This window comes from Tripterygium wilfordii, chromosome 18 (assembly GCF_013401445.1).
Source record: "Tripterygium wilfordii isolate XIE 37 chromosome 18, ASM1340144v1, whole genome shotgun sequence".
Taxonomy (NCBI): Eukaryota; Viridiplantae; Streptophyta; class Magnoliopsida; order Celastrales; family Celastraceae; genus Tripterygium; species Tripterygium wilfordii.
Genome location: NC_052249.1, coordinates 2,383,563 through 2,405,797, shown reverse-complemented (window position 1 = coordinate 2,405,797; position 22,235 = coordinate 2,383,563). Strand labels below are relative to the sequence as shown.

The following is a 22,235-nucleotide window of genomic DNA, read 5'->3' as shown; positions in this document are numbered from 1 at the left end:
GATTATGAAGGTGGTAAGTGGTGGAGGGATGTGACGGCCCACTTCCAACATTGAAAACTAAAGATCATGGATAGTTAAATAACCCCTTTTGAGTAATGATATTGGATAGTGATGTAACCGTCTCTCCTTAAATGAGTGGTGGTGTAACCTCCCACTACCTCTTTAGCAACTATTATGATGGTATTTTAACTCTCTTCATACGAGGGATGGTGGGTGGTGGTGTAATTCCCACCACCTCTGTTTTAATTGTAACGTTATCTTAATAATAAATAATGTATTATGAATTATAACCCAACTATCTTTAAATAACAAATAATGTATTATGAAATATAAATGTTTTAATATCACCTCTCATTAGTCTGGGGAGATGTGTTTTGACTTTCACGTCAGCTAGAGAAATATTTTCCCCACAAAATTGATCATATTTCTATTATTGTGACATAAATATATGTACTAAAAAAAATAATTTCATATATAGTAATAAAAGAGTCCTTTTATTGCTTTTAGAGAAAATAAGGCTGCGTTTGCTTGCTAGAGCGTGTACTTAGTGCTATTGCTAGCGGAATCCGCTAGGCCACGCTTTGCTAATTGCTAGTTGCTACCAAACAGTAAAAAACGGCAGCACCGTTTCCGCCTAAAAACACACGCTCACAAACTGAGTTTTTTTACGCTCCCTCTTTTTCCTCTCCCTACCCCTCTCGCTACCCTAGCGTCCTCTCACATGCCTCTTCTTTTCATTCTCAGTTGAATCAACGGAAGCACTTGTTGAAAACAATTGGCTTCCCTGTTTGTTCATCAACACCAATCTCTTCCTCCTGCAGCGGCACATTCGGGTTCTTCGTCTCACGAGGGTTTTGCTCTGTCCTCGGATCTCCTGTGGCTGATCCCCAGTTCCTGAGCTATAGAAAGCAATGGTTAGTTCATCTTCTCCTTTTATCTTTTTTTGCAATTCCTTTTCTGACAATATTTAATCTCAGAAATTGAATTCCTGTGGATTAAGCTTGATCTGGATCGCAAGTTCTTTAAGTTAAAATCGTCTCTTTTGGTGCATGAGTTCACCGTTCATTTTGGAATATAAGCAAACATATAGGAGATATATGTTAACTGCCCAAAAAATTATTCATATGCTAGAATATTGGGATTTTTCAGTTGTTCTAAGTGAATTCTAATCTAATCGATAAAGCTCGAAAATGGTGATAGTTAACGTTAATTTGTTAATAATTGAAATCTTTATGTGGTGTTCATGAAATTGATCTTCCTTGTTTTAGTTATGGTTACATTGTTTTGTTCCTTTGTTTACTTTGACATGAAGTAAGTATATTGAAGGTTAGTGTTTAGTGTTGCAGAATTATCTAAAAGTAGCAGATTTTGATTTTTGTGGCAACTTTTATCAACTTCTTTCTTATTTTATATTGGGCATGCCGGCCTGACTATTTTTCTTTTATTTCGGTTATTTGTTTAGGTTGTCAGGATAAAGGCAGATGACTGAACTAGGAGGGCTTATCGAATGAGCATGGCCATAGGAAGATTGGTATCCATGAGATCATGCAGTGGATGGCGTCCATTCCTCATTTTCGTCCCTTTACTTTTCATCCTTTCTCATCTATTTTCTGGTGACCTTTACCCTCCTTACTGCTAGCTAATTCACTCTATCATAGACGTTTAGGAGTGATTCTATTTTTCATTCTCTACTGGAATTTTGATGGAACTATTGCTGAATTTCTTTTTCTCCAGTTCTGGAATTGCATCAGAACTCAATTCTTGAAGGGCACCAAAAGGGTCATAAAAAGAAGTTCGATCATCTGGTTCTTGGGCCTGCTGCTGGTCGAGGCTTACCCAGTCGTTTGCATTGCGAAGGTTTTTGCCGTCTCCTTAAACTACTAACGCAGTTTATTGTAATGATTTAAAATGATTTCCAAGACTTAATCCTACTGTGGTTTTTGCTGAATTATTTTTCCTGTGTAATGGTATTGTGGTAAAACTTTGTTCTCTCCCTTGACCATGAGGCTGGTATGACAGTTTAGGCTTTTAGCTCTGTAAATGACATAAACTGAAAATAAAGAGTGAAACCTGCAGATGGAGCAACCTCATAAATTTGGTGTTTGAAAGAGCATGAGTTTGAACGGTATTGTTGAAAGTAATCAAATAATTCCTAGCAGTATTTATCCAAAAAAAATAAAATCCTTGCGGCAAGTAAAGGCCTAGCGAAATACAAATTAATGATATCCTTTGCTACCATGATTTTATGTTTGAAGACCCTGTAACTCTGTTAGTTTTGTCTTTCCTGTTCTAGTGTCTGGCTCCTTTCAGGATTGTGATCTAACATGGTTTAAGAAAATGACTTACTCATCTGAAGTCGAAAAGCATGTGAAGAGTTTCTTCTACAGCCAAAATAGAATATGTTTTGATTCCACCAGTTCTGTGAGTAATATGCCACAATAAGTGGACATTTATACCAGTACATATAACTGTATAACTATACATCTGTAATTTGTGGCATGCCATTTGGCTATCAGTAATTGAACGTGTGGCTAGTTTTCATTTATAATGTGTTAATTTAAGGGTACAAGGTCTCTGCGTCGTGGTAGTAATCTTAGATTCTTAATCAACATTGAGATGCTCCTACTGGTGCAGGCATCAGAGCACTCAATAAGACTAGGGCTTTAAACCCTTCGCATGCCACCAACGTTGCAGATGGTGTTACTTTTATCACAGTGTTTGCAGTGTATAACACCTCAACTGATGTTCGTGCAAATGATAGACCATCAGACTTGGTCAGTGTTGGGAATGCTTCATATAGCAAGATAGAGAGGTCCTTAGCCATTTTGGATGTCTTCATTAACTTCATTCAGGTGAGTTTGAGTCATTTTTCATCCCACCAGTATCTATGTGACACTTTGACCTAGTATATCCAGCAAATCTACTTGAATCTTCAGAAACTTTCAGATTTACTTAACTTATAAATACCATTTTGGATGTCTTCATTAACTTCGTTCAGGTGAGTTTGAGTCATTTTTCATCCCACCAGCATCTATGTGACACTTTGACCTAGTATATCCATCAAATCTACTTGAAGCTTCAGAAACTTAACTTATAAATATAAACCTCATTTAATATAGCAGCAACTTTTCTATGTGAAAAAGCAGTGGATTACAACTTTTGTTGAGGTAACACATTATAACATTTGGTTATGGTTTATATAGTAAATGGAAGTTCATTTATTTCCTTTGAAGGTACAAAATAATTTTTGGGCAAATTAATTGATCCAATTTATACTGAATTCAGTCTACGCAGATTACAATTGTACACATATCCATGTTTCTGGGAATTTTATATGTATTGTTTCAGGTGACAATGCCCTTGAGTAATGTCATTGTGTTGACCAATCCTGAATTGAATGTCCCAGTACACAGAGATATGGTCACTGTACTTCCCATACAGGGGGAGTATTCGCGAGACAAGTTGATGCTTCAAAGAATAAGGTCTTACATTGTAAGGGCACATCGCATTCATAAATAGGTAGAACAGTTATGTTGTTCATGAAGATTTAACTTTCCTTTTGACTATATTGGCCATCTTAATATTATTATCAAGGGACATTGCACTCATAAATATGTCAAATATTTCTTTGTTCCCAAGTTCCAATATTGAAAGAATTTCAGAAGTTTTCCTTGACTTTATCCGTGTCAACAAGCAATTCGAAATGCCTCGCCTTTTTTTAGAACAAGTTCGAGTCAAATAGCAATGAGCCGAAGCACTTCTTTTTACTTTACACTATTTCGGAAACCCAAGGACTCAATCGTAAGGATATTTAGATTTACGTTTCTTTTACCATACATACCATGTTAAAACTATTATCCTTTTTAGTTTATTTTTTTAATATAGTCTTCCTTGAAAACTTAATGTAGTTTACTGATGCTAGCCATTGTGTACCAGACCTCACAATTGAAGGATTTTGTACATAGAGTTGTCCTCTTTTTTGCCTATAACTCTTGTTTTAGGCTTAGAAATCATGTCTTTTATCTTTATTAAGAGCAGTTAATTCACAATGCTTTTATTATGAAAATTATTTTCTTATTTTTCCTTTTAACTACTCCTGTTTGTGTAGACCTTTCTGGACATGAGGCTTAAGGAACAGTCGCAGAGGCAGGGGCGCATCAATCATTATATCTTCACTGACTCAGATATAGCTGTCGTCGATGACCTTGGGCACATATTTAATAAATATCCAAATTTTCATCTGGCCCTCACCTTTCGAAACAACAAGGATCAACCTCTAAATTCAGGATTTATAGCAGTGAGGGGAACCACTGATGGGATTTTAAGGTACAATACCTGCATTCTATGTCTTTCTGTTTAGTTGGTATATGATTAGACAATAGGATGAATTTTGGGATGTTGTAAGTCGTTTCACGATGAGATACAGGTGGATTACATGCTTTCTCCTCTCCATTATATGCGTTTGAAAGAGTCATTCTTTCCCTCACTGGCTTATATTTTGCTTGACCTACCTTCATATTCTTGTGGACTAATCCTATACGTATTGGATGCAGGGCAAGAAATTTTCTTCAAAAGGTTTTAGAGGTTTATGGTTCCAAATACATGAGTGCTTCCAGAATGCTTGGAGATCAGCTAGCTCTAGCCTGGGTTGTAAAATCTCATCCTTCTTTTGATGTGAGAAGATTTACTAAAGCCCAGGCATATCTAGAAGAAATTGATGGTGCTTCAGTGTTATTTCTACCATGTGCTTTGTATAACTGGACACCACCTGAGGGGGCAGGCCAATTTCATGGCATGCCCTTGGATATTAAGGTATACTTTGATATTAGAAAACCACTTATCGTGGTGATATTGCTCGATAGTCACCGACACTGTAACAACATGTTTTAGGAGAATTAGAATTCCTATGGTTACTTAAGCATGGATTCCACTCTCTGCAGGTTGTTCATTTTAAGGGATCAAGGAAACGACTAATGCTCGAGGCTTGGAATTTCTTCAACTCTTCTTCTGACATTTGGGACATGCTGTGTCTCATTTTAGGGAGTGGGAGGACCAAGTACGATTTTTGAGTAGAGTTTCATGCAGTTTGAATTGGAAGCTGAATCAGACATCAATCACTCAAGGTAAATGATGATGATTTCATGCAAAGGAGACGTGATAGACACCCCTTGCTGGATCATGGGAGGATGTCTTGTTTGGCATTCTGGGGGGTATCGCATCTTAATGTAGGCTTTTCACCGACTCCTTCCACAGATTCTTTAAGTTGATACACTGATGTGGACTCCGTAATGGGGTTTGAGATATTTGTTGACATCGGATTGGAGAACCGTCTTTGACTGTCCTGATTTCCTCGAGTACATGGATGTGATGATAAATATCGAATAAAAACCATTCTTCTATCATTTTGTTCTTCTGGTAGGACATTATTTGTTCTCTCTTCATATGGTCTGATGAAATGGACTGAAGTAGCAAATGTGTAGCAACACTGGAATTCTATTTTGATCACATCTTGGAAGGCATGGATTAAACTGTCACATGGGAGTCAAGTGGCAAGCATGGAGTTACAGATCCTGTTGTTTGGAAATATTCTCTTCAAAGCAGGGAGTGTTTACTGTTTACACAGCCAAGCCCTGGTGCCATGTATGGAAATTGTGCCAAGTATAGTTTCTTGTGATTTGTGGTATTCTTACTAGTGTATAATCTTATGATATTCCTTAACCTTACATGTTGGAAGAAATTGATATTCCTTTGTTATACGAATCTACTTTCTTTTGCTTGTGTCCATGTTTTTGGTAAGACTTAAAATGTCGTGCTAGTTGTTGGGCGTGAAAGTTGAATTTGCGATCTCTCGCAACATTCGTAAAGAGAAGTTATTGCAATCAACTTCACCATAACAGCCAAAACTTCTTTGTTAAATACATCATTTTTATTAAGTGAAAGTAATCAAACTTTTTGGGAAGAGGTTAAGATGCTTGGTTTCATGTGACATTTTCAAACATAGCTGGCAGTTCGAAGGGATGTTGCTTAGGGTTTAAGGAGCTGGTGAGAAGATTGAATCTAAGAAGATGTGATGCAAGTATAGATACTTGAGGTAGCAGCCATAAAGTTTGACCAAAAAGAATCCTGAAAACCTATTTTACAAGGATCCCATCTGTTTAATCAACACGTCTTCAACTTCTAAGTGGTTGGCATCAACTTCATTTCCAATCCAAGAAAGTTTCAAATGGAAGCAAACACGAAGTTCATGGTTCCATCTGCGTTCAATACTATTCAATACAATGCAATGAGACCTGCTGCCTGCCTGCCTTAGATTCTTTGAGGTCACCAGGTCTGACTGGTTTACATGTCTCAGAAAAAAATGCAGCAACCAGATAACTAACATTAGAAGAAAAAGATTGATTGTGCAGAAGAGCATAAGGAAAACAAAATTGCCCGAGAATCCATCGATATCAGATCTTGCACCCAAATGACTGCAAAAAGACCACATTGAATCTGCTCAAGGACTCATACACCTTTATGCTACTAAACCAGGCAAAAAAAAACCAATAAAAAACAAATATACGCGCCAAGCAGAAGGGGAGAGAGGCTCACAATCGCGATCAATTCCTTTTTCAAAATCCATTCTCCAAAAGCAAGCAGAGTACCTATCAAAACTAGCAAGCACATCTGAAATTTAAGAATGGTAAGGTGAAGCAGGAAATTTTCTGGAACGTCTTCCGTCTGGAAAGGATTATACGTAAACTAAGCCCACTTCCCTATGAGCGCATAGGTATATAGTGGAACTGCAACTGATACAATTGCAAACAAATAGATTAATTATGGCATATCCATTTCGTTTAAAACCAGTAGAATGAACAACAGATGCATCTAAAAGCACAATAAGCTCAAGCCAAATATCTGATATGTATGCAAGATTTGATGCTGTGCATGTTTGAACCCCAAGAAATGCAACAAATGTGCCATTCTTGTCATCTCTCTATACGCTAACCATAGTAGCACAACCACAAAATGCTCTACGAAGACAGAGGAGTGTTATTTTTAAGTCTTTTGATAAACAAGGCTATTCTTGAACCAAGGAAACCGACAACAATGGTGTAGCTGAAGAGAAAATGCAGTGGTTGTAAGGAAGGTATCCAACAAACAAAACAAGGACAAAAACAAAAGGGGAAATGGGAAATTTGTATCAAGATTTCGGGAGATAAAAGTTAAGTAGACGAAACTAATAAAATACCAAAATCAAGCCCTCTTGACTTGATGCTCTATGCCAACACTAATTGCTAACTTCTAATTTTCTCACTACTCTGCAATGAATCAGAACTACTTCAGATTTAGTAAAATATGCAGTACGTTGAGTCGACGAAATCTTGAACCAAACATATCCATTATCAACATCGCAACTCCCCTTTCAAATTTTCCACAAAAATCATACCTATTCATATCAATATCAAGCTTAATCTTACCACAGATGCATTAGTACTTTGCTTGTTATATTTCCCAAGCCACTGTTCTGTATAAGAATAATCTAAGATAGAAAACCACCATAGAATCTTGAAATAGATTTATCCTCATTTGTTGAGGTTAACTGGAGGCTCAATCTACAAGGACTTAGGCTACCGGAAAACAAACACGAGTCGCATAAACTAGGACTGCAAGAAATGGGTCTAACTACCGCAAAAGAATGTAACTTTGGAAACAACTTTCATATTGCTAATTAAATTATTGCAAGTCTACCCATGCATCTACGTGCATAAAGAAAAAGATAAAGCTGTAAGACAAGAAAAGAGAACAAATCAAACTTACTGGAGAAGCAAGATCAATTTATCACCCAAAAGAGCAAAACATAAAAGAGAGCAACAAGAGCTTTTGCGATTAAGAGGAGATGCCATTAGTAAGCGGATTCTAGAAGGCAATAGGAAACCAAAAAAAAGCCATCAAATCAAAGCAGTAAACCACATCATAAACATTACCAATAACAATCAGAAAAGACAAGAAGTCAAATGTAACTCAATCTAGTAAGTAAACACAAAACTTATATTTTTCATGTGCTATTTTATTGAAATTGGAGTGAAAGGATACAGGTACACCAATAAGCATATGCTCTATCAGTCATGAATTCTACAAATTCCGTAACTACTAAATTACATTCCTCAAAAGAGAGGGAAGTGGAAAAATACAGACAAAAAAAGATTGCCGTGGTTCTCTTGATACAGCTTGTGAGTGACCAGCAGACAATCTCCACCAACCAACCAACCAACCACCACAACATAGTACAGAAGTTTTCCTTCTCATGTAGCATCATCAAAGATATGTGAAGGCAATAATCGGATGAGCAAACAGAAAATGTTAAACGAACCAATCAATTATAAGAATCATAATGAACAAGAATTTAAATGGATCATCCTACCGTGAGATCCAATACCACCCAAAGAATCCAATCATCGTTCCGCAGCCTTCTTCCCATCCTTATAGTAACTCACGTACCACCTCACAAACTTCTTCAATCCTGACTGGAGATCCGTGGTGGGCTTATACCCAAGCTCCCTCTGTGCTGAACTAATATTAGCATGTGTAAACTGCACATCTCCATTTCTTGGCAATTTTATTATGTTCCTCTTCACCTTCACCTTCAAAAGCCTCTCCAAAATGCTAACCATGTCTGAAACTGGCACTGGTGATGTATTTCCTAAATTGAAAACTCTCAATTGAGCTGGTCCCTTCTTCTTCCCTCCACTGCCTGTACTCTTCTCTGCAGTATCCAATGCTGCCAAACAACCCTTCACAATATCGTCAATGTAAGTGAAATCCCTGGCAACCGTGCCATGATTAGCCGCCTCAAAAATGGATATTGACTTTCCCTTCAAAATATCCTTGGTAAAGAAGAAATACGCCATATCTGGTCGTCCCCAAGGACCATAAACGGTGAAAAACCGCAACCCAGTTAGGGAAAGTCCATAGATATGATTGTAAGTGTGTGCAATCTCCTCCCCAGCTTTCTTAGTAGCTGCATAGAGACTCGCTGGCTGGTCAGTTCTATCCTTCTCTGAAAAAGGAACCTTTGTGTTGAGTCCATAAACAGAGCTTGAAGATGCCCACACGATTGCCGGCTGTGGGTTCGCAGATTTGCAGACCTCGAGGAGATTAACAAGCCCGGCAATGTTGCTATGCACATATGAGCTAGGATTCTCCATGGCGTATCTGACCCCAGCCTGAGCAGCTAAATGCATCACGTGCGTAAATGCCACAACCTCGAAAAGCTTCCTCAACAAAGCTGCATCATTGATATCACCTTCAACAATGAAGACTCCGGACCTTTCAAGAAGAGCCTGACGAGCGCGTTTCAAGGAAGGATCGTAGTAATCATTGAAATTGTCGAGCCCCAAAACGCCATCTCCGCGTCTTTTAAGCGCGGCGGAGACATGGGTGCCCACGAATCCAGCAGCCCCTGTAACCAGAACGGAGATCCCATTTCGGGACCGGATCCGGGCGGAGGTCCGGACCCGCTTCTCCCACGCGGCTCCGCCCCAGTTGTAGGTACGCAAAGAGCGGCGAGATGCGTCCGCCGGAAGTGGATTGGAGGACGGTGAACGATAGAAGAATAGAAAAATCAGGGTCAGGAAAATGAAAGACCAAAATGTGAGCTTGGCCAGAGAAGAATGCAATCGAAGCCTGTTGTGAACAAAAGGAGATTTGTCGATCTTGAACTTGCCTGGTGTGGATGGGGCACTATCATTATGCGACATTGGCTTCATCTGTGATGTCATAAATCAAAAATCTCAAATGGGTTTCTAGGACAGGAATTCCCGGCGTCGGTGGTGGACCGGTGGTGGATTCTTCTCTGTCTGTTTCGTTAGCTGTTTTTCATTACCGTCTTTGGGTGTTTGGTCTATATGTGGGAACAAAGGAATCTTCTGGTTTCTTGGAGAGATGGGTTGTCCTTCTTTGTTAGTGGGTTTGCAGGTTTAATGGTTAAAAGAAAAGAAGATTTGATCCAATTTGAAAGGGTGGGAATACAAGAAGAGTCAAAGAACTGTAAATTGTAATGAATGAACGGAGTTTGAGAGGTGATTATCTTTTGACTAGTGTAAAAATAGTGTCTTGGGTGTCAACTTTTTGATCTTTAGTAATCTATATATATAGACATACATTGTATGTATATATCCACCACTTTTAAAGGTCCATAGAAGAGTTTGTCAATATCTAATTGTGTTTTTCTTTCTTTCCTTTTTAACTAGAAGAGTTTGAGGTTTATTGGATGGAAGGCCTTGAATTTTGGGTCTTAATTCCTTTTTTCAAGGGAAAATTCTCTTTATTTGGATCATCCAATTGGAGGAGGGTAATTTATAGAATTTTGGGATTTGAGGTAGAATTTGGTAATGGTTTGTATTGGATTTTTGGGAGCCTAATTCCTAATTATGAGAAAGATTTTGTCATTGGAAAGTATGTGTGGTTTGTGGGTATTTGTCAATGGTGATTTAAATCTATGAAAGAAATGACCTAGACTTCACAATCCCCATCTTCTTCTCTATTTTCTAAGCACTATGATGTAACCCACTTTTAAGTTTCCAGGATACCATTCTTGTATGCAAGAAAACAATTGTATGTTCTGTAGTTATCAATATCATTTAGTGTATATGGTGGCTACAACTATGATTATGTTGAACCAATAAGAGTTGGCTTGGTTGACAATCGATTGGGTTAGACATATGTGTGATCAAGGTTCAATTCCTATTATAAGCGTAATTCTCTGTAGTATTTCAAAAAAAAAAAAACCTATGATTATGATGAATACTAATTATATGATGGTTTATATTAAGCTGGCAATAATAATTTTCAAAACATTTTCTCCACTTTAAAAAAGTGATGGAGACATAAAGTATATGATAAGTGCATCCCATCTGTGCAGTATACTCCAACATCAAACCCTTTCTTTATGTCATAAGTTGGATTGTATTGAAAATTGTTTACTTCTCCAAACTTTATTTATTTTTTGGGTGGAAGAGAAGGATGAATCTGATTTGATTTCCCTTTCCATTGATCAATTAATTGTTGAAATTTTCTTTCTCAACTCCTTGGTGATAGTCTAATTGATTATCAATTCGAACTTAAAGTAAAGAGTATGAACCAATTAGCTGTGATATAGCAGGGTGCGGGTTGTTCGATGGTCTGAAATTTATGTTTGCTCGATTATCTAAAGGACATGTTGAGCTAGATAATTTCTCCGTTACCCAAAATAATTTCTTGCTCCCATTGATCACCATGACAGATAGTATTTGCAAGACAGACTTGAAAAAGAAGGCAAAAGCATCATTGCAAGAATCCTTTTATTGGTACCTTACATTGCAATTTATGCTAGACAAGCATCATGTGGGTAGGTGCACACACAGATTATTTTAGAATCAAAAACCCAACTAAGTAAACTTCATTTGAAAGCTCAGAATGAAGAAGAGTGTATTTAAAGATATTTTTACCAAATTTGTACCCCACACCCCACCACTCTCTTTCCAGTAAATTCTTGTCAAGCCCCTCACTAAGCGGTTTTATGGCAAGTTCTTCTATTAAACCTTTAGAGCATATACATATAGTGTGTGTGTATGTATGTATAGAACAAAGAACTTTTTATTGAGATAGTGAAGTTGATTATGATAATTCCTTACAAATTCGGAAGCTCACAAGTTCAACTCTCATGCTCAGCAACATAGAACGTGTTGGGTTGACAGCTCAAGTTTAGAACTGGCCGAGCCATCCGATAGATATGTTGGGCGAGGGAATTCTCGATTATCAAAAGAAAAAAAAAAGTATTGTGTACTTATAAGAATGAAAAGAAAAATAAATAGACAGTCACCACATGCTTGCCCATGTGACAATGTGATAAAAAAGATAAGAGGTCCATGTTCAGGTAGTCCATTTATAAACTGGCATCATGTTACATGCTTTGACAGTTTGTTTGTATAAATCAACTGGACCTGGACATTTTTTCTTAATTGAAAGTACACTTTTTCTGTATGAATATCAAGAGAATCCCATGACACAACTGTGCCACTAGCTTTTAGAAATATGTGGTGAGCATGGATGCAACAATTTACAATGCCTTGTCTTTGATAAAACCAAAAGCACAAAAAGTTATTTCTAGCACAACCAAATTGGCAAATGGAACACATATCGATGTTGAAATCCATTTTTGAGTTCAAAATTACAGCAAAACTCCAACCAACAAGACAATAGAGAGATATTTAGATGCAGAAATGAAATCCAAGAGAATCTTGCTTTGAATGATTATTGCAGGTAATGACAATTCATTTGGATCCAAACTGGCTTCAAACTACACTCTCACACAATACAATTACAGCCCGGATGCAATAATATCAACTTGCTAATACTTATAGTCAAAGATAGAAGGAAATAAAGAAAACAAGGCATGTTGCTTCCTCAAGGAGATGCCTTTGCTAGAGCTCAGTGGCTGTAGTATTCAGCTGTTTCTCTCCCTCTCTATATGTATAGATTACGTGCATCCGAGTTTAGTGCTTCGTGTATCTCTCGAGGACTTCGAAGTAGTCGGGGAAAGTTTTCCGAGTGCAGCCAGGATCATTGATGGTAACTGGAACATTTCCGCAGGCAGCAAGAGAGAACGCCATGGCCATTCTGTGGTCATCGTAGGTGTCAATTTCGGTCACGTTTAGTTTCTCAGGGGGTGTGATCACACAGTAATCCGGTCCTTCTTCAACTTTTGCTCCCAGCTGCAACAATAAGGTCAAATGCGGCTTATGAAAGTGGTCCAAATATATAATTTTGAATAGGTAAAATGGAACCAAGAAAATGACCTTTCTAAGTTCTGTGCAAATTGCGATCATTCGTTCTGTTTCTTTCACTCTCCAACTTGCCACTGCAAATAGAGGAAGAAATTAAAGTAGGTCAAAATTAGGATCACAAGTTGTATTGCAGCTTTTCCAAGAAGCGGGGAAATAGGAATATCACAATCCTCAGACTCTTGAGTGTTTTGATGGAAAGATCTCTTTTTCTATTAAAGCATCAATTTCACAGGATGAAGATTCCCATTAACATAGAGACCTATATGTGGTTATTGTAGAAAGAAAATGCAGAAAACCCTCCAGTTCATTATCTATGTAAGTGCACTGTTACGTAAGAAGTGCAATGCCCGCGAGAGAAGTTCCAAAATTATCAAAACAACTGGGATTTTTTCACACAGAAATATTAAACTACAATTGTGCTTTGACCTAGTATGACAAATGGTTATTACTAGTTAATCTTTTTGTAAGGATTAAGGAAACAGTAAGCATTGAGGACCCGACAAATGGTTACTGCTAGTTAATTATTTTTCATGCCCTGAAACATTTGTGACTGTAGGTCACAAGAACGTGCACTTCAGTTTCCTTGCCCATCATTTATAGGAGGACTAACAGACGCTTCAAATTATACGAATGTAGAAGGACAAATCATACCGTCTCTTATGGTAGTAGGACCATCAGCAAAAAGTGCAACTACAGCAAGAGTCATAGCAACATCCGGCATTTTGTTCATGTTGACATCAATTGCACGCAAGTGCTTTCTTCCTGAAGAATCTCGTGGTGGTCCAGTGACTGTGACACTGTTTTCTGTCCAGGTAACTTTAGCGCCCATTTTCTCGAGAACCTCAGCAAATTTCACATCACCCTGATCCCCATAGAAAAACAAGAAAAAGGAAAATTTAACTAAACATAAATTTAATATCGTGGAAATGGGAAACCATTGCATCTTCATATACCAAAAAAGTGTGTTATTATTCTATAATTATTGGGAGCATCTAGCATATTGGTTAAAAAAAAGTCATGCTATATAGGGATGCATAAAATCTGTAACAATATACTATTGCAAGTGAAAATACCTGTAAACTGCTTGTTCCACAACCTTCCACGGTAACAGTCCCACCAGTGACCGCTGCCCCGGCTAGAAAGTAACTGGCACTTGATGCATCACCTTCAACATAAGCACTTCCAGAAGATCTGATCAAATATAATTGCATTAATTTCTGCATAAAGATAATTCACAAATTGGAGGATCTATGCATCAGAATTCAGAAACACCTACTTGTACTTTTGACCACCACGGATCAAGAAACGATCCCAGCTACTACTGTGCTCAACATAGACTCCAAAGCGTTCCATCAACTTCAAAGTCATCTCAACATAGGGGATGGAAATTAGTTTATCAATAATCTCGATTTCCACATCTCCGAGAGCCAAAGGAGCTGCCATGAGCAAAGCAGTCAAATATTGACTACTAATAGCTCCCGAGAGCTTCACCTGTAAATAGACAAAAGAAACAGTATTTAATTAAGATTCACAAACGATCTTCAGTTGCTTGCTGCTTAGTTCAATTATTTGTGTTCATGGGGAAAATCCAAAAAAGGGGATAGGAAGTCAGTCAAAAAGCTAGAGTGTTATTGAAAATCAATGGCAACAATTAAAGAGGGGAAGGGCGGAGCACAATATTCAAATGCCAAAAATAAACAAAGCTAGAGACACAACCTTATTAATTGCATTCACCCATGGTTATAAACAAAGGTTACTAACACAAGGATGCCCTAACTTGAAGGACACAGGTATCCATATAGTAAACAGAAAATGGTCAAATTCAAATCTAATGCAAACTGCACCTTCCCTCCTGGCAGGCCTCCTTTTCCATTTACTTGAACAGGGGGACAGTTTGTAGGAGAACAACTGACATCTGCTCCAAGCTGCTTAAGACCAGCAACCAAATCCCCAATTGGTCTTTCTCTCATTCGGGGAACCCCATCAAGTATGTAGCTGAATTACAATAGATAATCAGAGTTAGAAAGCTACCAAGAAGAAGAAGAAGGACAGAAAATATAAAGCCAGAGCCAGAGCACACAAGCAAAAATATATTGAATAAATAATATAAATATAAGGCTAGAGCACACAAGGAAGGAGCAAAACACAACCTTGCTTTTCCACCAGCCACAGTAACAGCAGCTGTTAATGGACGCATTGCCGTCCCTGCATTTCCAAGGAAAAGTTCAACATCATTTGTGAATTCTTTACCTACAGGAAACTGACCGCCACATCCTCCCACAATGGTTCGTTTTATGGTCATATCCTCCTCCACCCTTAATCCCAACGTTCTCAGTGCTCCAAACATATAGTGAACATCATCACTATTCAATATGTTATCCACAACAGTTTCTCCCTGCTCAACAGGTGATAACAACAATAACCATAAATCAAGACAGCTAATCAAAACTGGGGACAAAGTTTGCAAGTTGAAAAGAAAGAGAGTATTCTCAACTAACGTGGACTGTGGAGCATAATGGACGTGGAAATTCTTCCACATATTACCTAAAGAATATTTCTAATTCTGTACTATTATTACACCATTTCTGATGAAAGAGTGGAGACACATGATACACCAAACAAAAGACGTACATTAACTGCTTTTAATTGTTATTCCATGGCGGATTTCATTAACAATAACTCTTTTAAAGCATGCAAACTTTGACGGTATCCTTCACCGCCAATATCCTATAATGATTCTGGACCCTTGAATATTTGTTTTACTTCTTTCACAGATGTCCAATCCCTCTTTAAAGGAGCTCAAAAAATTCTGTTTTTCATTTTAAAGCCACAAAAGAATTATTGCTTTATATTCCAAAGAATCAATATCTTAAAGTGTGCACAAATGAATTTGTAAATGCATTTTCCATCAGTTAGGATAGCTAGCAAAAAGACAAGTCTTCAATTGACTGAAACCCAAATTGCATTCACCTGATTTAGCAATTTAACTACCAGTTAGAAATTTGAACATTGACTTAAAAAATTCTCTTCTAAGCTGTAAACCCAAATCTCACACTTGATTCCTTCAGAATCAAATTTCTTCCTCAATTCCTTCCGAAACCAGAGAAAAGATACAATTCAGCCCCTGCGACTATCTACACATTATCATTGTTGTTGGCATAGCTCTTCAGACTTGCATCATGCCAACCTCTTCAAGAATGGTTTACAGAAGAAAATGATTCAAAAGTCTAAAAAATCAGAATTCCGAGTCTCCTTTGACAAAACTTTATCGGCAACCCAACAAATTTAAAACTCAATACCAATCGCATTTCACGCACCAGAACATTGTAGCAACACAATACAAAACATTCAGAATGATACATATATACAAATTTACAAAAATACCTCAGAAAGGGCAGCGAGAAGGAGAACCCGATTGGATAGCGATTTCGAGCCGGGCAACGTGACTGTGCCGGATATTTCCTTGATTGGTTGCAACACAATCTCCGATGCCTTCTCTGCCGTGGCAACTGAAGCTGAGACTCTCAGAGGAACAGCTCTAACTGCATCAACCGCACAATTACCCCACCCTTTAGTGTGCTTCGAACCCAAAGAGCTTGAAAACCCTTTGAAGGGTGATCTAAATGAAACTGAAGCAACAGATTTGGGTTTGTGGGTGTTCGAGACATTGAGAAAAAGTTGAGAACTTTGACTTCCACAGCAAATTTTGCTCACTTGCGCCATTTCTCCTGCTCTCTCTGTATCTCTCTCAAATTTGGCTCCTCCAATTCGCTCTCTGAACCCAATAATAGTATAATTATAATGAGTGTCTTAGTAGGAGAAGGGGTAGTTGGGTAGACTTGGTGGGGGGCTTCACCAACCAACCCTGCTACCACTCGGAAAAGATGACGAATATCCAAGAGCCGCTTGAGAAAAAGCAAGTATATTGGTGTGTGTATTGTGTAAATATAATGGTAAGGGGGTTTGATGAAAGAGACTTGTTTTAGTTAGGTATTTTGGGCATTTCATGCCCTCATAAAGGGTTGGTGGGCTTGAAATTGCAATCTCACCTACCATTTTTTTTTTTAAGGGTTAACCAATTGGAGTCTTTCCGTTCATATTAGCCAACAATTTCACCATTGCAAATGTCCTAACTATTGAACGTCAAATGAATTTCGATTCATCCTCTTTGTGGTTATATTTGGACCCAGATTTTGAACATATAACTTATGTTCAAATTTGATTTAATTTGAATCCGATAAATTCGCTCATCCAGACCGAACAAAGTTTTATCACTCTTAATAAAAAGCGAAATGACTTTTTTGGGATACAAGTGGGACCTGAATGGTAGATAGGTAGGTATGTAAAACCTTTAAAACACCGAACCCAAAGGGTCTTCTAGGCTTGGAGAGGTTCGGTAGAGCTTCCCCTTCTTTCACACACTTCTCCGGGTCTGGGTAGAGCCGTACAGGACCAGAGGTGATCATTTAAGGCTTGGTAAGAAAATAGGCCCAAATTAAGTTTTCGGGCTGGGCTTGGGTTTGTGGTATTAATACCTTATGTCTAGCCCGGTCCATTTCCTTTAATGGACTAATTTTATAATAAACACTTCGTTTATTAAGGATTCTTTGATCTAATCAACAAAGATTTTTCGACTAGCCACAACTTGAATCACACCATAAATTAGCCGGAAATTAAGTTTGAAGTCCAACACAACCACATTATTCCGTCATTGATACGGCCAACTTCATTGTCCTCTCCATCTACCTACGGTATAATTTGACTTGTCTCGACGAGCACATCTTTTCCAATGAATTTCAATCCGAAATAGTAGTAAGAATCCGATTTTCGGAGTACGAGTCAAATCACGATGAATTTGCATTTTATTTTTTGTAATTTTTATCAATTTTAATTTCAGCGATTTGTTATTATCAACGGCTTAGATTTAAAACCCTAAATTTTTTAAAGTTTAGGGCATGCATAAAAGAGAATCTCTTTAAAGATATTATACTTATATAGCAAATAATACAAACTATTGCAATAATGAATGACACACAGTACACACTTGTCCACACTCCAACTCCATAGTAGAAGTGTAGAACAAGATCTCTCTGACTCGCCGATCGATCACCACGCACCAGGGATGTACGGAAAAGCCATAATAATCTCTCTTATACTCGTCCTTTTCCTCTCTATCTCCTACTCAGTGTACATCGGCACCGTTGGTCTCAGACCATCCTTCTTCCCTTTGCTACCGTCGGCTTCGAATGTTTCCCCACTCTGTTCCACCGGTCCGCCTCTCAGGGTTTACATGTACGATCTCCCGAGGAGGTTTCATGTCGGTATGCTGGAACCGAGACATAGTAGAGATGCTCATAATGATACGGAGCCGGTGACGGCGGAGAATTTGCCGCCGTGGAGGTATAATTCGGGGGTGGGGAGGCAGCATAGTGCGGAGTATTGGCTTATGGCATCGCTTTTGTACGATGGCGGTGATGGAAAGGAGGAGGGGAGAGAGGCGGTTAGGGTGCTTGATCCGGAAATGGCGGAGGCGTTCTATGTGCCGTTTTTCTCTTCTTTGAGCTTCAATATCCATGGAGTCAAAATGGCGGATCCGGAAGCTGAGATTGATCACCAGTTGCAGGTACTACTCTTTTCCGTTCCACTTAGTTTGTTGCTTCTCTTCTCTGAACTTTATGTTTATTGGGCTTCAGTTTTACTTGCATTTCAATCTAACATAGTTCTATGCAAATTCTGGATAGTGAATGTTGAATTTGCTGTTGAACTTGGTTGGTTGGTTGGTCCAATTTGAAATTTCTTTATCTTTGGGTATCTGATAGCATAGTAATGATACCATTCGTCTTTTACGAGTTCAATTATGTGTGAAAATGAATCATTTTTTATTGAACTCATGATCCATCTCAAGTTTCTACTTCACCATTCGTATATTTGATACCATATTTGAGTGGTAGTTTTGAACTAATATAGCCCATTTCTTCTGTTTTGTGGTTATTTATTGCTCTCAAGCTTCCAATTACTATTTTTTCTTTTCCGTTTATTCATGTGTAGAAAATCCCACGATGGCACAAACCCAAGCCCAGCCTCCCCACCATCTCAGCCCTTTGGGCTGTGGCAATTCCCAGCCCCTCCATTTGGAAAAGGCTGGACATTGGTTTAAAGACTTGGGCTAGCTTATATGCTAGACACCAAATCCCTCAACAACCGATGTGGGATAATAAATCCTAACATCATGACAAACAGCCTGCAAGGGAACAAACAGAGAGCCGTATGAGGGTCTTGTAAGACAATGATGTGCTGGGCAACCTATTATTGTGAACTCAGAACTCCTTCGAAAGGAATATGCACTTATAAGGGATTATGTTTTAATTATATGCTTAGAACCTCATTTTCTGCCTCACTGTAGCTAAATTACTGCTTGACTCATAATAGACATGAAAACATGCTGCAAATGGGAGGGAAATCTATTCTTGATTGTGTTAAGGTTCCTTGAATGTAGAAAACTGAAGGATAATTTTTGGGGAAAAAAGAACATAAAAGGAAAGCAGAACCAACTTAAGTCTTCTTCTACTTCTGAAAACATCAAGTAGAAGGCAGCGGTTTTTTTTTTTTTGACAATTTTACCAAACAATATGAAGTACTGATATTCAAAATAAGAGAACATAAGAAACCATTAATACGCAAGGGTATCCTGGTGGCAAGGGAAGGGGAATTTGGGACTAGCCGTAAATTCAGAGGTCTTAAAACTAGCATGGTAAAGTTGCTTCACTGCAACTTAAAGTTTCACAGGTTTGAATACTTGATTAAGTCTCTATGCAGGTTACACTTATATCATGCTCTTCTGCAGCCCTGCCTCCATTGCAAGAGCCCTTTGCATGAGAGGTGTGCATGAGAGCTGTTTAACACTTAAAAGCTTTTAAGCTTTTGCCAACTATTTGTTATGATACATTGTTCAATAATAGGTGTGCATGCATATGAAGCAAAATTATGCACAATTACATCCATGTTCTTTAATGGAAAATACTTTCATTCTCCTGTCAATATCCACAGCAGTCCGTATGCCATTGTGTCTCCTCTCTGTGTCATGTTCCTGCTGGATTGAGCTTACAGTTTTTTTATCATGAGTTGTTTCTGGTTTCAGGTTGATTTGGTGGAATTCCTGCAGAAGTCCAAATACTGGCAGAGGTCTGGAGGCAGAGACCATGTAATTCCTATGCAACAACCAAATGCTTTCAGATTTATGCGAGAACAGGTGAACACATCTATTTTAATTGTGGCAGATTTTGGCCGCTACCCTAAAACTCTGGCAAATTTGAGAAAAGATGTGGTGGCTCCATATGTACACATTCTGGATTCCTTTACAGATGATGACCCTCTAGATCCATTTGAGTCAAGGACCATGCTTCTTTTCTTTCAGGGAAATACAGTCAGGAAAAGTGTATGCTATTTTCTAACATCATCATCTTATATCAACGCCTTTATCTGGTTATAGAATTATTAATTTGTTTCATATTGTGCTGTAGGAAGGCAAAATTCGTGCTAAACTGGCAAAGGCATTATCTGGTTATGATGATATTCACTATGAGCATAGCACTGCAAGCGTGGAAACAGTAAACATGGTATGTAACTGAGTTTATTGATGCTAGGCAACCAGACCATCTATATCTTGCTCTGGAAAGTTTTATATTACATCCTCTTTCTTGATAGCAGATAACCAGTTTCTTGGGCAGCTCTTTAAAGTGCTCACAGGATAAGATTTTTCTTTTCCAATCATTTTTGCTTATGAAAAAGCTTGGGTTTCCTCTTTTGACAGAACCTTTAACTTGTACTTTCTATATGAATATATAATGTTAGGGATGCATCTCACATGACAGCAAACCTGATATCACCCGATGCTTGTGACACGTAATCACAAGCTTCTAGATCATTCATCTCTTGTCATATTTAGAGCACTGTTTTCTCCAGACGAAAGGAATTACACATTGAGGCATGGAAAATGTTATTACTTTCTTTACTATAGTATATAGGCTCTCATTTGAAAGAGACAATACTGTCAAAGCATGTTGTCTTGTGGAAGCAGAGTGTTGTGTTAATTTTATGTGTTTATCCGATATCTTTCCAGTCTATCTCATTTCCCTCCTGTTTTCTTCCCGTTATATCAGTCCAGGCAAGGGATGCGTTCATCAAAGTTCTGCCTGCATCCGGCAGGAGACACTCCTTCATCTTGCCGCCTATTTGATGCCATTGCGAGTCACTGCATTCCTGTTATCGTTAGTGATCATATTGAGCTGCCATTCGAGGATGAAATTGATTACACCCAATTCTCAATTTTCTTCTCCGTGAAAGAGGCGGTGGAACCTGGTTACATGGTTGATCAGCTCCGACGATTTCCAAAAAAGAGATGGGTTGAAATGTGGAGACAGCTGAAGAGTATCTCCCATCACTATGAATTTCAGTATCCCCCAAGGAAGGAAGACGGCGTCAATATGATTTGGAGACAAGTAAAGCGCAAACTTCCTGGGGTCCAACTTGCATCACATAGAAGCCAGAGGTTGCAAGTTCCGGATCCTTGGCTGGAGAGAAGGTGATATCAGGAGCTTGCTTATGTGGCGATGACAACATCAAACTATTTTCCAAAGGGGGAGGGGAAGATAAAAGGCAGCTGCTACTTGCTATGAATACCCTCCCAGCAAACTAAAGGCAGATTATATTTCCAGTTTGTGTTCCTGTGGCTTACATTTGATCTGCCCCTCTTCGCAGGCTTTAGTGAGATACGAGATGATTCTCTGCTGGTGATGAAGACCTAAAGTCGGTTCCTCCTCGGTTTATAGCTAATCATACTCTTGGCTTCTTGTATGGTCACCTTCTCATTCTAACTGGGTTACACATGTACAGTATATGGGATTATAGAAGCGTGGGGATTGACCAGTTCAGAGGTATGTGGCGGCACAAGCCTTTATGCCTTTTTGGTTAGAGTGATGAACGTATTATTCTTTCAAAGTTTCCCAATGAATTTTTTTTTTCCTTGTGAGAAACGTATACTGATCATTGCTATAAGCTTGTCCTTTATCTCTCTCAAAACAAATTTGAAAGTTTTTATAGAATCTTGTATTATTTCATCCATTATTTTCCCAATAAATGAAGTTGTCTATATATCATCCCCTTCTGTATTTTGTACCGTATGATTATATGTTTCATGTGAGTTTTGTTTTCCCGAGTTGCAAGTTTAAATATAAGCTCTAGGTTGCTTTTGCCATGAAATTGATGCTTCTGGCTCTTCGCATGTATTTATTTCCTATGATGTGTTCTCTTTTTTGTACTTCAAAACTAAGTACTTTCTTATAAATTGATGTCAAATAATATTCTCAATGAATGAACTTCTAGTTTAGAATTCCATAGATTTTCAAGCATTTATGATTGTAATGTAAAACT

General features: G+C 38.2%; 4 protein-coding genes across 7 annotated transcripts; 2 read left to right on the top strand and 2 right to left on the bottom strand.

The window, feature by feature from the left end:
- Positions 1-649: 649 nt before the first annotated feature.
- Positions 650-5,777, top strand: LOC119983349. The gene is made up of 8 exons (XM_038827025.1): positions 650-914; positions 1,463-1,613; positions 1,735-1,857; positions 2,635-2,852; positions 3,349-3,492; positions 4,109-4,326; positions 4,554-4,812; positions 4,941-5,777. Exons 2-8 carry the CDS (start codon positions 1,508-1,510, stop codon positions 5,067-5,069), a joined length of 1,197 nt encoding a protein of 398 aa, XP_038682953.1. The 5' UTR covers positions 650-914; positions 1,463-1,507; the 3' UTR covers positions 5,070-5,777.
- A 447-nt stretch (positions 5,778-6,224) lies between these two features.
- Positions 6,225-10,103, bottom strand: LOC119984502 (UDP-glucuronate 4-epimerase 3). 2 transcript variants are annotated; one of them, XR_005464918.1, is made up of 3 exons: positions 8,405-10,103; positions 6,592-6,644; positions 6,225-6,470 (listed from the first exon to the last, which is right to left on the bottom strand). XR_005464918.1 is itself a non-coding variant. In XM_038828487.1 (2 exons), the coding sequence occupies exon 1, from the start codon at positions 9,759-9,761 to the stop codon at positions 8,436-8,438; it is 1,326 nt and encodes a 441-aa protein (XP_038684415.1). In that variant the 5' UTR covers positions 9,762-10,103; the 3' UTR covers positions 6,225-6,644; positions 8,405-8,435. The 2 variants fall into 2 exon arrangements, 1 of the variants encoding a protein (XP_038684415.1); XM_038828487.1 differs by having other exon boundaries at positions 6,225-6,644.
- A 2,129-nt stretch (positions 10,104-12,232) lies between these two features.
- LOC119984576 (3-phosphoshikimate 1-carboxyvinyltransferase 2) lies at positions 12,233-16,727 on the bottom strand. 2 transcript variants are annotated; one of them, XM_038828583.1, is made up of 8 exons: positions 16,191-16,724; positions 14,957-15,201; positions 14,651-14,801; positions 14,083-14,297; positions 13,880-13,997; positions 13,458-13,668; positions 12,819-12,880; positions 12,233-12,734 (listed from the first exon to the last, which is right to left on the bottom strand). In XM_038828583.1, the coding sequence occupies exons 1-8, from the start codon at positions 16,527-16,529 to the stop codon at positions 12,516-12,518; spliced, it is 1,560 nt and encodes a 519-aa protein (XP_038684511.1). In that variant the 5' UTR covers positions 16,530-16,724; the 3' UTR covers positions 12,233-12,515. The 2 variants fall into 2 exon arrangements, with proteins under 2 accessions (XP_038684511.1, XP_038684510.1); XM_038828582.1 differs by having other exon boundaries at positions 12,233-12,880; positions 16,191-16,727.
- A 1,088-nt stretch (positions 16,728-17,815) lies between these two features.
- LOC119984724 (probable arabinosyltransferase ARAD1) lies at positions 17,816-21,961 on the top strand. Of its 2 annotated transcripts, none has more exons than XM_038828807.1 (4): positions 17,816-18,429; positions 19,945-20,055; positions 20,327-20,422; positions 20,966-21,961. In XM_038828807.1, exons 1-4 carry the CDS (start codon positions 17,833-17,835, stop codon positions 21,389-21,391), a joined length of 1,230 nt encoding a protein of 409 aa, XP_038684735.1. In that variant the 5' UTR covers positions 17,816-17,832; the 3' UTR covers positions 21,392-21,961. The 2 variants fall into 2 exon arrangements, with proteins under 2 accessions (XP_038684735.1, XP_038684734.1); XM_038828806.1 differs by having other exon boundaries at positions 17,817-18,429; positions 19,945-20,241.
- Positions 21,962-22,235: the final 274 nt, after the last annotated feature.

Bases quoted from the DNA above. Each gene is read 5' to 3' on its own strand.
- LOC119984576 (XM_038828582.1), bottom strand. From the start codon at position 16,529: ATGGCGCAAGTGAGCAAAATTTGCTGTGGAAGTCAAAGTTCTCAACTT. The intron at 15,202-16,190 runs GTATTTTTGTAA...CCTGTTGAGCAG, and splicing joins TTCTCGCTGCCCTTTCTGAG to GGAGAAACTGTTGTGGATAA. The intron at 13,669-13,879 runs GTATTTTCACTT...TATGGGGATCAG, and splicing joins GTGGAACAAGCAGTTTACAG to GGTGATGTGAAATTTGCTGA.
- LOC119984502 (XM_038828487.1), bottom strand. From the start codon at position 9,761: ATGACATCACAGATGAAGCCAATGTCGCATAATGATAGTGCCCCATCC.
- LOC119984724 (XM_038828806.1), top strand. From the start codon at position 17,833: ATGACACACAGTACACACTTGTCCACACTCCAACTCCATAGTAGAAGT. The intron at 18,430-19,944 runs GTACTACTCTTT...TTCTGGTTTCAG, and splicing joins AGATTGATCACCAGTTGCAG to GTTGATTTGGTGGAATTCCT. The intron at 20,423-20,965 runs GTATGTAACTGA...CCGTTATATCAG, and splicing joins GCGTGGAAACAGTAAACATG to TCCAGGCAAGGGATGCGTTC.
- LOC119983349 (XM_038827025.1), top strand. From the start codon at position 1,508: ATGAGCATGGCCATAGGAAGATTGGTATCCATGAGATCATGCAGTGGA. The intron at 1,858-2,634 runs GTTTTTGCCGTC...CTACTGGTGCAG, and splicing joins CAGTCGTTTGCATTGCGAAG to GCATCAGAGCACTCAATAAG. The intron at 3,493-4,108 runs GTAAGGGCACAT...CTGTTTGTGTAG, and splicing joins AAAGAATAAGGTCTTACATT to ACCTTTCTGGACATGAGGCT.